Source organism: Arabidopsis thaliana, chromosome 4, assembly GCF_000001735.4.
Source record: "Arabidopsis thaliana chromosome 4, partial sequence".
NCBI classification, from domain to species: Eukaryota; Viridiplantae; Streptophyta; class Magnoliopsida; order Brassicales; family Brassicaceae; genus Arabidopsis; species Arabidopsis thaliana.
This window is the reverse complement of record NC_003075.7, coordinates 12,968,447-12,982,953: the sequence shown is the minus strand read 5'-3', so window position 1 is coordinate 12,982,953 and position 14,507 is coordinate 12,968,447. Positions and strand designations below refer to the sequence as shown.

The 14,507-nt window shown below is 37.4% G+C and overlaps 5 protein-coding genes across 8 annotated transcripts; 1 reads left to right on the top strand and 4 right to left on the bottom strand.

Moving 5' to 3' along the window:
• Window positions 1–369: 369 nt before the first annotated feature.
• On the bottom strand, window positions 370–1,938 carry AT4G25400 (basic helix-loop-helix (bHLH) DNA-binding superfamily protein). Of its 2 annotated transcripts, NM_118672.4 has the most exons (3): window positions 1,558–1,938; window positions 1,040–1,366; window positions 370–681 (listed from the first exon to the last, which is right to left on the bottom strand). In NM_118672.4, exons 1-3 carry the CDS (start codon window positions 1,726–1,728, stop codon window positions 619–621), a joined length of 561 nt encoding a protein of 186 aa, NP_194270.2. In that variant the 5' UTR covers window positions 1,729–1,938; the 3' UTR covers window positions 370–618. The 2 variants fall into 2 exon arrangements, with proteins under 2 accessions (NP_194270.2, NP_001329398.1); NM_001341729.1 differs by lacking the exon at window positions 370–681 and having other exon boundaries at window positions 718–1,366; window positions 1,558–1,917.
• A 1,294-nt stretch (window positions 1,939–3,232) lies between these two features.
• Window positions 3,233–5,762, bottom strand: AT4G25390 (Protein kinase superfamily protein). Of its 2 annotated transcripts, NM_179111.1 has the most exons (2): window positions 4,071–5,613; window positions 3,386–3,608 (listed from the first exon to the last, which is right to left on the bottom strand). In NM_179111.1, the coding sequence occupies exons 1-2, from the start codon at window positions 5,461–5,463 to the stop codon at window positions 3,508–3,510; spliced, it is 1,494 nt and encodes a 497-aa protein (NP_849442.1). In that variant the 5' UTR covers window positions 5,464–5,613; the 3' UTR covers window positions 3,386–3,507. The 2 variants fall into 2 exon arrangements, with proteins under 2 accessions (NP_194269.1, NP_849442.1); NM_118671.3 differs by having other exon boundaries at window positions 3,233–5,762.
• A 553-nt stretch (window positions 5,763–6,315) lies between these two features.
• Window positions 6,316–7,106, top strand: SAP10 (stress-associated protein 10). Its single transcript, NM_118670.2, has one exon. The coding sequence runs from the start codon at window positions 6,626–6,628 to the stop codon at window positions 7,016–7,018; it is 393 nt and encodes a 130-aa protein (NP_194268.1). The 5' UTR covers window positions 6,316–6,625; the 3' UTR covers window positions 7,019–7,106.
• An 884-nt stretch (window positions 7,107–7,990) lies between these two features.
• Window positions 7,991–10,269, bottom strand: AT4G25370 (Double Clp-N motif protein). The gene is made up of 6 exons (NM_118669.3): window positions 9,990–10,269; window positions 9,851–9,886; window positions 9,648–9,757; window positions 8,719–8,898; window positions 8,498–8,625; window positions 7,991–8,418 (listed from the first exon to the last, which is right to left on the bottom strand). The coding sequence occupies exons 1-6, from the start codon at window positions 10,205–10,207 to the stop codon at window positions 8,374–8,376; spliced, it is 717 nt and encodes a 238-aa protein (NP_567718.1). The 5' UTR covers window positions 10,208–10,269; the 3' UTR covers window positions 7,991–8,373.
• Window positions 10,270–10,287: 18 nt separating this feature from the next.
• On the bottom strand, window positions 10,288–13,395 carry TBL18 (TRICHOME BIREFRINGENCE-LIKE 18). Of its 2 annotated transcripts, NM_118668.5 has the most exons (4): window positions 13,203–13,395; window positions 12,248–12,965; window positions 11,466–11,740; window positions 10,310–11,356 (listed from the first exon to the last, which is right to left on the bottom strand). In NM_118668.5, exons 2-4 carry the CDS (start codon window positions 12,765–12,767, stop codon window positions 10,550–10,552), a joined length of 1,602 nt encoding a protein of 533 aa, NP_194266.2. In that variant the 5' UTR covers window positions 12,768–12,965; window positions 13,203–13,395; the 3' UTR covers window positions 10,310–10,549. The 2 variants fall into 2 exon arrangements, with proteins under 2 accessions (NP_001031712.1, NP_194266.2); NM_001036635.1 differs by having other exon boundaries at window positions 10,288–11,356; window positions 12,248–13,203.
• Between the last annotated feature and the right edge of the window lie 1,112 nt (window positions 13,396–14,507).

Sequence of the window (14,507 nt, the reverse complement as noted above, 5' to 3'; positions counted from 1 at the left end):
ACAATTTTAGTTTGAAGGCTTATACTATCTATCAGAATTTTTGTTCAAAATACTATTCTATCATCTATTTGATGCTACTCACACCAACAATAGTAAATTAATTATACCATTAATTCTATGTGTACGAATTAAATTCCACCATTCTCTTAATTATATCCTAACTCGACAGATTACGTACATCTTCAGATAAGAATGTTATATGACTTATATATAGGAGCAGAGACGTCTAGAAATAAGAAGGCCTCATGCGGTAATCCTCAAAATAATAGTCATTGTCCCTAATGAACAAAAGATAGAGTAAACTAATATATTTTCTTGAAAGATAATTTGTTTTCATAAGATATTTAATCAAATTTTCAAAATGAAGATTTTTTTCTGTGAATAAACAAGATAGTCAAAACATCAATGATAAAGAAAAAGTTTAGATGGACCATAGTTTATATAATATGTAAGAGATGGTTGTGATATTAAAGCTAGCTAGCATTAGTTTCTTACGCACAAATTCTTTAAAGTAGCTAGATAAATACACAGTAAAAGTACTAAGAACCATATATATACATCGTTTTGGTTTGAGAAGTTAAAAGGAATCTACTGAAAAAAAACGTTTGATTATTTGAATTACTTCATCAGGGTAAGTGTATCCTTAAGGTCTGCTAAGTCGATCAAAGCCAGATCGTTGACCTGCAACATAAGGCAAATCAACTTCACATATTAACTCAACATAAGGCAAATCAACTTCACATATTAACTCAAACATATATATTCATTACTCTGATACAATAAGCCATTCCAAAAAGCTATGAAGAAGATGTATGCTATATTCTATATTCCATTCCAAATTAGGACATAAACGCGTTTGTAAGCCGACAAGATCGAAAACATTAACAAAGTTAGAAATATATGTTATGATTAAGTATTTCTCTATATTCTTAGTAAAGTTAGTTAGAAATATATGTTATGATTAAGTATTTCTCTATATTCTTAGTAAAGTTAGTAATGCTTCGATTGCTGTAAAGTTAGTAAGCTCGAGATATTGTACCTCAGCCTGTAGAGTATGAATGAGTCTATCATTTACACTGGAACAGATGTAGCCAAGAACATAGAGACCGTGTTCACGAAGCACTTGCAGAACGCTTGAGAATGGCGTTTGGAGAATGCTCAACACTATCTCTATGCCGACCAAACACGGACGAATCACGACATGATTCGAAATCTCATTCCATTCTTGTTCATTACTACTCCTAAAGCTTCGTCCAGACAATAACACGAGGTCATCTCTCTTGGAATTTATGTCTTTGATATTCCTTTGCAAATAGTCTATGTAATTCACTGCCCCTTTCACCTGATCTGACGTTGAACGTTTTCCCTACAAAACCAAATCAAACGTAATTAAGGTGTAGAGGTCAACTTGAGATATTGTGATGATAGAGTGTTAGAGTTCTAGTGAATCTTTTTAACAAACTAAGCGACAAAGCATACTTGTGGACTTTTTCCTTAACAAAAAAAAAAGAAGAAGAAGAGGAAGAAATTAAAAGCAAGAGTAATTAGGGTTTTGACCTGGATGAACTCTAAAGGGAGAAGAGAGCGGAGAGACGCGTAGAGAGAAGCCATTTCTTGTCTCCTTCGTTTCTCAATTTCTTTATGTACTAACTTCTCCATGTTTTCTTCGTTATTACAAACTCTCGGCGTTTTACTACGCCTTCTTTTCTTCTCCTGAAAATTATTCATCTAGAAGTCGTTATACGTTAATTATTTTGAACAACGATTCTTCTTGTAATTATGATTATAATAATGATGATGATGATGAGACAGAAGGATCTGATCTTGTGCTCTGGGATTTGCTCTAGTCAGGGATTTGTTGTAAAGTTGAATAATATGGGAGTCGGAAAAAAAAAAGATATGGGAGTCGGAAAAAAGATAGTAAAAGGGTTTGGTTATAATATTAAAAACTAAGAGAAAAAAATACTAAGTTATTGGTAGACGTATCGGAAAAAGATGGAGAGAGAGGTTTGTTAGGGTAAGCAATGACGTCTTTCTGCTTCATCATTAATTTCTTCTCTTTTTAATAGGTTCCCTTCAACATTCCATATCTTAATATTTATCATTTTTAAAGTATTCTTTAGAGATCGTACAATTTATATGTTTATTTTCTTATTGTATACACATACTATATGATATATCAATTGTACGACGATCTACTATATATCCTAGATATCTCTGACATAGGTACCATATAATTATTTTTATATATACTATAGACTGCAAGGCCATATGCTGGATCGTATTCCTAAAAATCATTGAATAGCACTTTAAATTATGAGAAAATATGATTTATTTTATGTTATAAAATATATAGGAAATAATGTACTATAGTTTATAAGAATTAGTTACTGCTCTTTTTTTGTCAACTGGTATTGTATTAAGAGACGATTGTTTGATACAACACATACCCACCAAAGAGGTGAAAGAGCCAGACATATGAAAATGAAACAACATCCTCAACCTTTACTCAAGCCATACTACCATCAAAACTCAAATTTAATCAGAACACAAAGCCCTTTCCTCAGCAAATACACCATCGATCGAGCCAAGTAGGATGACTAACCGCCACATACGATTGTAACATGCACTCGTATAAGCAATGATATAAGTCATTGTTTCTAGTCGAAAGCAAATGATTTTTGTTGTTGTTATTATTTAAAATATTGAAAAACACTTAAAATGAAAAACAAACCAACATTCTATAACGCCTTGCATTTATTCATTAAAAACTGTTGCATTTTCAATTTGTTTTCTAAACATTACAACAACTTTTTGAAAAAATGCAGAATACTATGTTTTATGAAATGTTATAAGGGATTTCTTAATCCGAAAATAATTAAGTAGTAGTAAATATTTTAAACTGTTTATGTATGATTTTTTTTTTAATAATTGAGTTTCATCTGAATCTGATACATTTAAAAATAAAAAGCATGCATGTTCCAAATATCTAGTATTTTTAAAAAACTGGGCCAAATTATGGATAGACCATACTCTATATAAGGGCCAAATAATAATAAGAAGAAAAATTCAATAAATCTTGGTGATTTTAAGTAGAAACGAATAAGAAAAATCGAAGATGGCCCATGTCCATATATAAAGAACACAAACTGCTGACTCCTAACGTGACCCAATTTGGTATCTTCATTTCATTTAACTCGATTGGAAGTGGTTTGTTAACTGATTAGGCCCATAGGATTTGTGTGACCTTTAAATGACTTTTGGAGGTGGAAAAAGTTTTAGCCTTTTCTTTCTGCTAATAATCCAATCCCGAGCAACTCCGATTTGAAGAAGTGTTGTATGACATATTGACATCGAAGTATAAACGTGTAAAAAAAAAATCAATGTCAATAATGCGTGTGAAACTATAGAAAGAGAAATTGGAAAGTATAGTGAAATTGAATCAAAGTTCCTAAAACTAGCGGTGTAACACTTGAATAATAATAATCAAAATGATTCCTAAATTAGTCAACGGCGCTGCTTCCTCGTTGTCTTTAATGGTGGCGATGGTGAGAACTCACTAGGCAACTCTGGTAGATTCACTTCTCCTTTAAGCATTCCCAAGACCTCTTTCATTGACGGTCGTGAAATCGGTAATCTTTGCAGACACAACAAAGCCACCTTTATGCACAACACTGCTTGTTCTTGGTCTAAGTTTTGCAACTTTTGATCCACAAGATCAACAAGTTTTCCTCTTCTCGCCAACTTCCTCGCCCAAGACATGAGGTTTGCCCGTTGTATCTCACTCGCGGAGCCCGTCATCTCCAACGGGCGCCTCCCGGAAATCAGAACTAACAACAGAACACCGTAGCTATAGACATCACATTTCTCTGACACGTTGTTGTCCAAGTTACAGTACTCAGGAGCTGCATAGCACACAGTCCCTCTCATGCTCGGCGTGCTACTAATTCCGCAGCTCTTAGCTATCTCACCGCTCACCGAGTCATGGCTATTTCCCCTTGCTCTCAACCATCGTTCACCACTTAACCCATCTAACCACCAATCTATGCTGCTACCACTACCACTACCACGCCGCCATTGACTCACACTACTACTCCCATCATCACTACAAAACTCGGCTTCTAAAGTCATCTTCTTCTTCTTCTTCCTTTTCTTAGCGAGTTCTCTACGATACTCATCTTTCCACCACTCTCTAACCATCCTCCGCTTCTTCTTCTTCTTATTCTCATCCTCTTCCTCCAATGACAACCACCAATCTAGTCTCTTGCTAGTCTTCTTCTCAAGTTTCTTACTTGACGAAGAAGACAAAGCTGCCGCCTCAATCCAATCACTTCTGCTTGGTCTCTCCTTCTTTACCTCTGAACCAATCCATTGCATTACATACTCTTTCACTCTCCCTCTTTCAACATTGCTCTCCTGCTTCCACCACCAATCTTTGCTCTCACTCTCTTTCCCCTTCTTCATCACCACAACACTACCACCATCCTCATCCGTTTTCTCTCCCATTTCCGGAGAAACAGAGACAACCGTCGTCGCCTCAGGAGAAGCACTCACAGACCCAGGAACCTTAGCAACACTCTCCGGAGACTGATCAACCAACCCAAAGTTAAAATCTTCATAACCAGTCACAGTAGTTACCACACTCTCTACTTCTTCAACCATAGATCCATCACCATCACGCTCCGGAGCTACACTAATCTCCACTTGCTCTGCTTTCAACCTAGCCAAACCAAAATCAGCGATTTTGGCAGAGAAGAGACTATCTAATAGAACATTGCTAGGCTTAATATCACCATGAATCACAGGTGGTTCAAGACTATGAAGATGCTTAATCCCATCGGCAATGTTAACGGCAACCAAAAACCTCCGATTCCAATCCATAAGCTCAGGGCATCTCCGGTGAAGCAAGGCGTCTTGGAGATTACCATTGTCCATAAGCTTGTAAACAAGAAGCAAACGTCGTCGTTTTCGATCATGAGAGAAACCAATAACAGGGACAACGTGAGGCGAGTCAAGCTTGGCGGCGAAGAACAACTCGTTCTGAAACTCACCTTCTCCTTGAAGAGATCCTGAATCCATTACTTTAACAGCTACATTCTCGCCGCCGGAGATAGTTCCACGAAACACGACGCCAAATCCGCCCTGACCTAGTCTATTCGCCTGCGAGAAAGAACCGGTGGCGCGACGGAGAGACGAATATGAAAACTCACGTGGCGACGGTCTCCGAGGCGAAGAGGAAGCGTTTTCCGCCGGAGGTGATGAACGTTTCCGGCTGAATTTACAGAAACAGACGGAGAGAGTGATGAAAAGAGAGAAACCGGCGCCGGCTCCAGCCACCACGAACGGTGGAAAGATTCGCGTTGTCTTATTCTGATGTCCTGACGGCGCTGCTGGGACTAAAGAGGAAACGATCGGAGCCGGAGCAAGAACCGGAACCGGTGCCGAGATTGATCGTGACGGCATAGAGATTTAGTAAACCGAAGCTGAACCATACACAGAGGAGATTTTCAAAGACAAATTGTTGCTTTTTGTGTTTGTTTCAGTTTTTAGACTAAAATCGGAAAAGAGAGAAAACGTTTTGAGCTGTTGCGGAAATGGAAAATAAATTTCTATACATTTAATTGATCATTGATTAAATCATTACATCATGGTTTATAACGTGTTAAGGTTGCGAATTTTGATTGGTTAAACCGAATGAATACTAATCCAAAGTCCAAACACACAGACAAATCCAAAACCTGTTATTCTTTCTATATCAAACAAGAACCATAGAAAGAATAACTGACCAATATTTTATTTATTTATCGTTTTTTGAATGAGAAAACTCAAATTCAAATTCAGACGAAGCCAAAACATATACCCGGATAATGAAACCGGAACCGGGTTAGACCCACGTGAAGATTTAAATGCTAGACTGTTGTTGCGTGGCTTTTTGATAGACAATAAATAATTTAATTAGTAACGCGTTTAGGTGTAATTTGATAATGAAACTAAACAAGGTATTCCAAATTCACGTGCGGTGGTGGGGAGGCCATCAAAGATCACCATGTGGAATTGTCTAATTTGGTATTTTACTTGAAACTAATTAATTACTCCTTAAGATAGTGAAAACGGCACGCAACTCTTTTCTGTATTTAGAAAACGAACCGACGTTTTAGAAACTACCAGGAAGCTGCTGTTGTCTAAATTATCATCAAGTTGGATTAGTTATTTATTTGGTTTGTCTTTTTTTTCTTACATTAGTCAACGTTTTTCTTTATTGGATTTATGACTGTTCGAAGAGGATTAAACACGTCTTCTCAGTTTCCTTATTATGAAATATCTCTCAGCGTTTCTATTGTAACTTTTCCTTTCTTAGTTATATGAGGAAAGGAAAATCAATAACTTGCAATAAGAATCGTTAGCAAACACTTATCGAACGTAGATGACTATTACAAAAGAGGAAACACTTACCGAATTGTATTAAAAAAGGGAAACTTAATTGCACTACACAATTCCAGAAGAACTAAGAACAATAGACATCCTCTATATATTTAGATTTTAGAGTCATTGATAGAGCTCACACAAAATATTGAATTATATTGACTCTCATATAACAACTATCGCAAGAAGTAGAAGAAAGAAGATGGTGAACGAAACAGAAGCATTACCATGCGAGGGAGGCTGTGGACTCTACGGCACCCGAGTGAACAACAATCTATGCTCTCTCTGCTACAAAAAGAGTGTTCTTCAACACTCGCCCGCTTTAAGATTCGAACCCGAGACCGAGCAATCACAGTGTTGCCCTCCTACGAATAGTCCCGCCGTTGAAGAAGAACCGGTCAAAAAAAGGAGATGTGGGATATGTAAGAGGAAGGTAGGAATGTTGGGATTCAAGTGTAGATGTGGACACATGTTTTGCGGGTCACATCGTTATCCGGAGGAGCATTCTTGTCCCTTTGATTACAAACAATCTGGACGGCTCGCCTTGGCCACACAGTTGCCTTTGATCAGAGCTGACAAGTTGCAGAGGTTTTAGTGATATGTGTCGTAGATGTTTAGATTCCTTGGCTAAGATTTTGATGTTGTTAAATTCTTTGTACCAGTAATAATATAAGTTCTTTTAGCTAAACAAAACACCCTGAACTGAAGAGAGATTCAAAACAAGCAAGCCATCTTTCCATTTCAATGGTCAATTAAATTAACCAAAAATTCACAAGCTAGAAACAAAACTGAACTTTGTCAAAACTTTATTGTCACGACTCACTGATCAAACCCTAAACAAAACGTATCGGCTCTGTATCACACTGCAAAAACTTGTGAACATGAAATCCATAATATCACAACAAATCATTAAAACGCTTGTTTATACATATGCTTGGATTAACTACAAATTGGATTCGTGATTTCAAATGCGTTTTATGTATATTATAATCTTATGAGCTTAGACGAATAAGGTCATCGGTTTGTTTCCTGTCTACATAATAAGGTTATAGTTAGAAGAATGATGATCACTTGACCACTTAACTACATTTAGTGTGTAGTTTCTGTATCCAGCCTAATAATTCCGTTTAGTGTGTAGTTTTCAGTATTGAGCCTAAAATGTATGTTTAAGACTCAGCACAAACACTTGCTGACGTGTGGTTACTTACTAGCATTATTGCTAATACCATGTCAAAACTTTTCAGAGATCAACAGATAGATCCCCTATCGCATCAGCTTTCAGAGCGATAGGGGCTCTTATCCCGAATGCTTGTATTCGTGTCTAGAGAAGTTTGAGTTGATAGACTACGGTGGAAGAGAAGAAGAGAAGAATTAGTGGAATATATCCCAAGCATATCCAGGTGTTTAAAGACGGTGACAATCTATTTCAAAATCCACCTTACAACCTGAAATCAAGGAGATGATGATGGAGAAGCTTGAATCTATGGATAGGTTTTCTGAAGCATGTCAGCTTTTGTTTGAAACCGAGTATGGAAACAACTAGACGTTGCAGTTGACTGACGAATGACTTTTTAACCCTTGAAAGAAATTACAGTTTCCATCTTCTGCAAGTTTTTTTTATCTCGTCTGTTTCATTCCTTCAGATAACAATCAATCTTTAGCGTAAAGAAAATACCTACCCAGCATCCATATGAAGACACCAAGGTGTCAATAATCAACAGAGGACGTGAGTTTTAGTAACAAAAACCTATCGGAGAACCAAAGCACTGAATCATTTGCCAGAGTTGTATATTGTGATAATGCGGAAAAGCTAAATGACACTAACCACAAACAAGTATGGAAAGTGAATACTAATGAAAGTGGGGTCTTTGGCCGAGTCTTTAATCAAGAGTTGCTTTTGCTACTCCATAACAATTACAGAAGCTTTTCTAATCGATATAAACCTCATCACTATTGACCTTGTTTCTTGAAGCTCAAATCTACATCTTCATTCATCTGCACCAAACAGACACTCAACACTTGTGACTTTGAGAAAGCTTTTCTATCCTGTAGGATTTGGTGTTAAGAAACTTACCGATTTCTCAACTTCTTTGGCTTTATCTTCGTTAAACCCGAGCTTCTCCAAAATCTGGCGGCCTGCTGAATCCTTTTGAGACCAAACCCCCAGAAGCAAGTAGGCCGTGGTTAGTTCCCCATCCACATCTGTGACCAAATAGTTTCAGTTGGCAATATAATATAATGGATGGGAAACAGCAAGGATCCACAAAATATTAAGGAGGTGTTGTTTATGCACACCAGATTTATTCTTCTCATCAATGGCCCAGGCAATGGCCTTTTGAGCCGGCTCAGTTAGAGGAGGATGCTCTGGGCTGAAAAAGTACATGTCTGATTTCCCCAGCAGGCTTAACGTCTCATCTCGAACCTTGAAAAGTGTGACTCCATTCCCCCTCAGGAACTTAGCAACTGTGCTAGTGCCTAAAATCAAAACCAACTATGACAAGCTTAATATACGTCAGTAAACCACATAATCCAAAACGATTTACCATAAATGCCTTTTGAATAACAGAAAGAAGAAGGGTATAAAACACAAAGATAAAACTTTCTTTCTGATGATTCCACCCAGTTCTCTCCTCTCGATCAAACCGCATAAGCATTCAACAACTGAATATAATAAAGTTACAGTTTTTTATGGTTACCTTATTTCACATGTATTTTGTTTTATAGGAACAAACACAGCCTGTACTTATAAGGTATGCTCGGAATCAGTTAAGAGGGTGGACTAAAGCACAAAGCAAGACAGAGAAATCTTCACCAGCATTATCTTATACAGATCTCTCAACTCAATGTAAGACTTTTCAGTTTCCAGTTTATACTTTCTACGGTTAAGTTACCCAATTCTCCTCTATCAACCAACATAAGGCATTCCACAACCGACTTATACAGCATCAACTTAATGATTAAGAAACAGGACAACTAATCATAAAAGCTCTTGCTTATGCAATGCTTGGATTCAGTTAAAGCTCAGATGAGCTGAAGCACACACTTAGCCGAAACAATCTCACCAGCATTATTGTACAGAATCCCTCAAAACTAAAATACAAGCTTTCACAATGACAAAGCATAAATATCCAAAGCAACATAGTGATCCTTAGAAATCAAAATCTAAACTAGAAGACGCGGCAAAACACAAAGCTGAAGCAAATATAGGTCTCAGAATCACAAACCTTCGACTAAAATACCCATGAGAATGGCTTCGGTCCCGGTACTTGGATACTTGAGCTTCCTAGCCTCCAATTCTCCCATTGCAAGTGACTTTATAGCTCTCGCCGACCATCTAAAATCAAACAATTAAAAAAAAAACCTCAACAATTCAAACGTATAAGCTCTACAATTACAAATTCTATACGTAATTTGGAGTGAGACTCACTTTGGGATCTTATCCGAAGAACCATTCTCCGGTTGCCTGAAAAATTCAACCTTAACACCCTAAGCTTCAATATCCGTGGTGAAAGGAAAAACCCAGAAATGATAAAGATGTAAAAGAGCTGTCAGATAAAAAAACTAACGCAATAGGGACGTTTAAGACCGTGCTGGCCGAGGTCAAGCACCGGAGCTTGGGGACGAAGCAGCGATGCGACGGTTGTGTCGCCAGAAGCTTCTTACCTAACAGAGAAGACGTTAGAGGAATCCGAGAAGAAGACGAGGGAGATCCATTCTGTCTCGAAACAAAGATCCGAGGATTAGAGAGCGTCAAAGGGATAAAGGAGACTGTGTACGACGCCATTTTCACTCTTGAGGAATCAAAAGCTTTTGGTCGGGCTTTGGGTGAGTCAGTGAGATAGGCGATTATTACTCAGCTATTTTGCAAATGCGCCCCCCCCAGTTTATATAATTTATGAAATTTCGACTAGTATGAATAAACTTGAACTCATAACTCCCAAATCTTAAATTTCAATCTCAGGACAAACGAACCAACAAGTATAGTGGAACAAATTCTAATCCTAACTCACCGTGCCTAGCACAAATCTACAAGTGAGTTTATCTTTGAGTTTATCAGTAACCAAGAATCAGATTAATAGTATAAGTCGTGTAATATGCTCTCTCATCCTTTGAGTTTCAAACCAAGTCAAGTTGATGAGCTTTTCCTGTCTCTCCTTATGAGCTCCAAGACCATTTCGTTCCATGTATCGACTGGTCCTGGCATGCACCAGTGCAAGCAGTCCTGAGGTGGAGGCCGTCCGTCTGGTCCCCGTTTAGTGATCTTGTTAGGGTCAGGACTTCTGAATGGACCAGGATGACCATCATGGCGATATCCAAATGCCTCTGTGATATCCATCAGCTTTAGTTTTAGCTTCAAATTCTCCGCGACTTTATCGACGGCTTGGTTATATCCTGTCGCTTGCTTCTCATGCATTATCTCTGTGAATCCGTTTTTCACTAGCTTCCCTGGAAGGATGGGTTCTTCTTTCCCCGTGCATGATCCACCTGTGTTCCAAGCACCACCTTCGTAATGATCAGGTGAGAATGTTCTCACAATGGTCAAACCGCTGTAGTTCGGGTGTGTAGCCATGGACTTAAGGATTGTTTCAACTGATATTCCAAATGCATCCACGTTATTGACTTTCATGGGTTTTGATTTGTCTGGCCACCATAATTGGCCTCCCACGATCTCTTCTTTCAATATGTAGACAGACTGCTTTGCAAACCAGTGCCCTGATGAGAGGACAACCACGTCGAATTTCGGGATAGCTTCCATTATGCGCTCATCAGGAAGATCCAGCTTTAGTTTTGTGACACCTTCAGGAGCATAATCGAATTTTTCGTTGAACTGATGAACAAGCCAAGATGACCAAATACGGGCAATCATTACTGATGATTGCTTAAAATACCATCTCTGCATCTTTCGGCTCCCACGATTGACTGGTGTTTCAACCTGAAAACAGAAACCTACTTTAATATAATACATACGATCTCCTGAAGCTGAATAAAGCAACACAATAGATCCCTTATACCGGTTTTCACCATTAAATTGAATTACTTGCCTGCCAAAGAAGGCACAACATGGACTCCATCTGATTACGAGCTACTGAATCTCCTATAAAGGCCAGTGTCTTGCCTTTCATAAGTTCAAGAAATTTTCTGGCATCAAACCGAGGAAGCTCACACTGAGACGGTTTCCATCTCCAGTTCTCATATCCCTTGTCAGGTCTTCCATTTCCCTGGCAATTCTGCATCTGCGTCAGGACAGGGCAAGAGTTGTTCGTGTAGAGAGGTCCCCCAGGATCATAAAACCAACTACCTTGATACAAATCACACTCTACAAGCAATCAAAGATTTGAGTAAGCGACAAACTCATAACAGAAATATAAAACATCGAACAGCTAGAATCATGAGAAGCAAGGGAAACTGACAAGAACAGATCTATGAAACTGCTCTTCTTATTCCAATTCACCAAAACAGGTAGAACTCTCAACCAAATGCCCACAAAGCCTAGAAACTCTAACCCCTAAAACAAAATGCTGAGACCACCTTACAAGCCCAGCACTCACTATCTGCTCCCTAACCAAGTTTTTACTCTAATCTGCTATATTCAGTCCTCGGCTAGAATAATTACAGTAGGTCTATAGCTAAGAGTTTAGCCGCTGAATTTCTTTAAAACTTCTCAGAAACTTACGCCTTTCCATAGAAATGCAAAACTAAATGTTCTATAACATTCCCACACTAGCTTAGTCTTTGTTTATTGAAATTTAAGCTACCATAACTCAAAATGTTCCAAATACGACAAAAGCTACGGAAATAAGCGTTTAAAAGATAACAACAGTACCTGGTTCTGCTGAAGCAGTTTCAGAGACATCATCTGGAGGAGATGATGCACTTGGAGTGTCTTCAGCCTTGGAAACATTGGTTTCACGTTCACCTGATTGAACATCAGTCTTTTCAGTTATATCCGAAGAAACCAAATCCTCTTTTTCTTGTGTCAAAGGTGTCTCCAACTTCCTATCACTACTGAAATCTGGAGGTGGTATACTTTTGCTAACAACAACAGGTAAGCCAGAGCTAGAATCAGAAGTCAGATTTTTATCAAACGCATTGATGTCACTACTCTTCTGAAGGATATTGACAGTATGGTTGCTCAAAGATAAAGGGACATGAACTTGTTCAGGATTCCCTATCCCATAAAATATGCCACCAACTGAAGAACTATTCGGATACGAAAGACGAAGCAACAATCCGAAAACAAAGAATGATGCCAAACCACCAATAGCAATTGCAACTGTAGACACTTTCCGAGGAAATCCAGCCGCAGCTAATATAGAATTATTCCTAGGAGAACCAAAAGCCATGGTTTCTTCACTAGTAGATACCCAGAACCAATACAAGCAACAAGAACCAGAGCTTATAGGTGATAATTCAATATCAACATTATTCAAAATGTTATCTTCAGGGGCATGCAATACGCAAGTGAACTAAGTGAATCTGTTACTTGATTCAATCTTCCACTGGATCACAGATAAGATTTCACCTTCTTCAGGATCTGGAATCTGGAAGAGCAACACTATGAGCAAACATACTTAAAGGCGAAAGAAGAAAACAAGATGATCGATCTAATAAATCATCAAATAGCACAAATCCAGAATATAAATGTGAATCTAACTCAGATTCAGCTCAAATCATTACGTATTCAGATTTTCAGAAAAAAAACAAACAATTTTTCAGAAGATTATCTTCTTCACTAAGCAGATCCAAACGAAGAAGAAGAAGAAAGAGAATCTACGAACCTAGAGAAAATGATCCTTGTTGTCTTCTTGTAGGTGAAGCGAGCTCAGAAGATTCAGAAGAAATCCACAACAGTGAAGACGCGAAATCAAAAAATTAAACAAAGGTTAGTTATAGTTTTATTAGTTAATTGTTTTCCGGAAATAATCAAACGAATTTAGTGGTAATTTATTCCTTAAATTAATCATTTGTTTCTTCTTCCGGAGCCCATTAATGCCGTCTGTGATCTCATCGGCGCGTATACGACCACGCGATGATGTAAAGTTACGAAACTACCCTTCGGTCAACACCACCATAACATTGCGTATATTTCGAATTTTGTAACATTGCTAATATTTCGAATTGTTTGTTTGTCACTTCGCGTTATATGACACAACGATTGTTGTTTTCACATAAAAAAAAAAACCCTACTAGTCATCATCTAATGTAACACTCCAGCATATGACAAAATCGCCGAAATATTATTTATTATTATATAGGTAAAATAGAATTACAATATGCTCTTCTATAGTATATAGTAATCTAAAAAGTTGCATCATAAAATAAATTATTAGAAAAAGATCGAAAATAGGTGATATATCATATCATCATTACAATAGGTGTGAGTCGTCCGTCGCCTCTGACTGGTCCTTCCTTTCGGGCACGATAGCAGGCATAAGCCACTATCAGTGCGATGATGATTAATACACCGACTGAAATTCCAGAAATTGCGATAAACTTCATTGGATCAGTCCCCATGTTTGTTTTACCACACGCACCCAGAAAAAAGTTTATTTCTACTGTTTTTATTTTTTGTCATGTCTTCTTGTGACACAGTATGTTTACATTTATTTACAATTATTTACATTTCTGTTAATAAAGTCCGTGAAATTTGTAAGTTTTACATTTTATTATTTAAGAAAATTAACAAGGATGAACTGGAAAATTACACTTTAAAGAATATTAATTAGGAAGAAATAGAAATTATACATTTTTATGGTACTTTGTTGATCTTCATACCATCAAACTGGAAATTGTACATTTTAATAGAAAATTAACTATGAAAGAATAGAAAATTTACATACGTGAGCATGTAGTAATTTAAGGCTATCACAAAAATTCGACATTTTATTTCAGAATATTCTAAAATTTTGATATTTAGGTAGCACATTATCAAATATTGTAAAATAAAATAATGGCCAGGCTTATACGATTTGAGATTTGATTCGTATCCATGAATGCCATACTCGATGAGTAGTTACTGTTGTGTGTGTATTATAGTTTTTGCTAGTTAATGTTGTTTTTACTCCTACCGCATAAAATGAAAT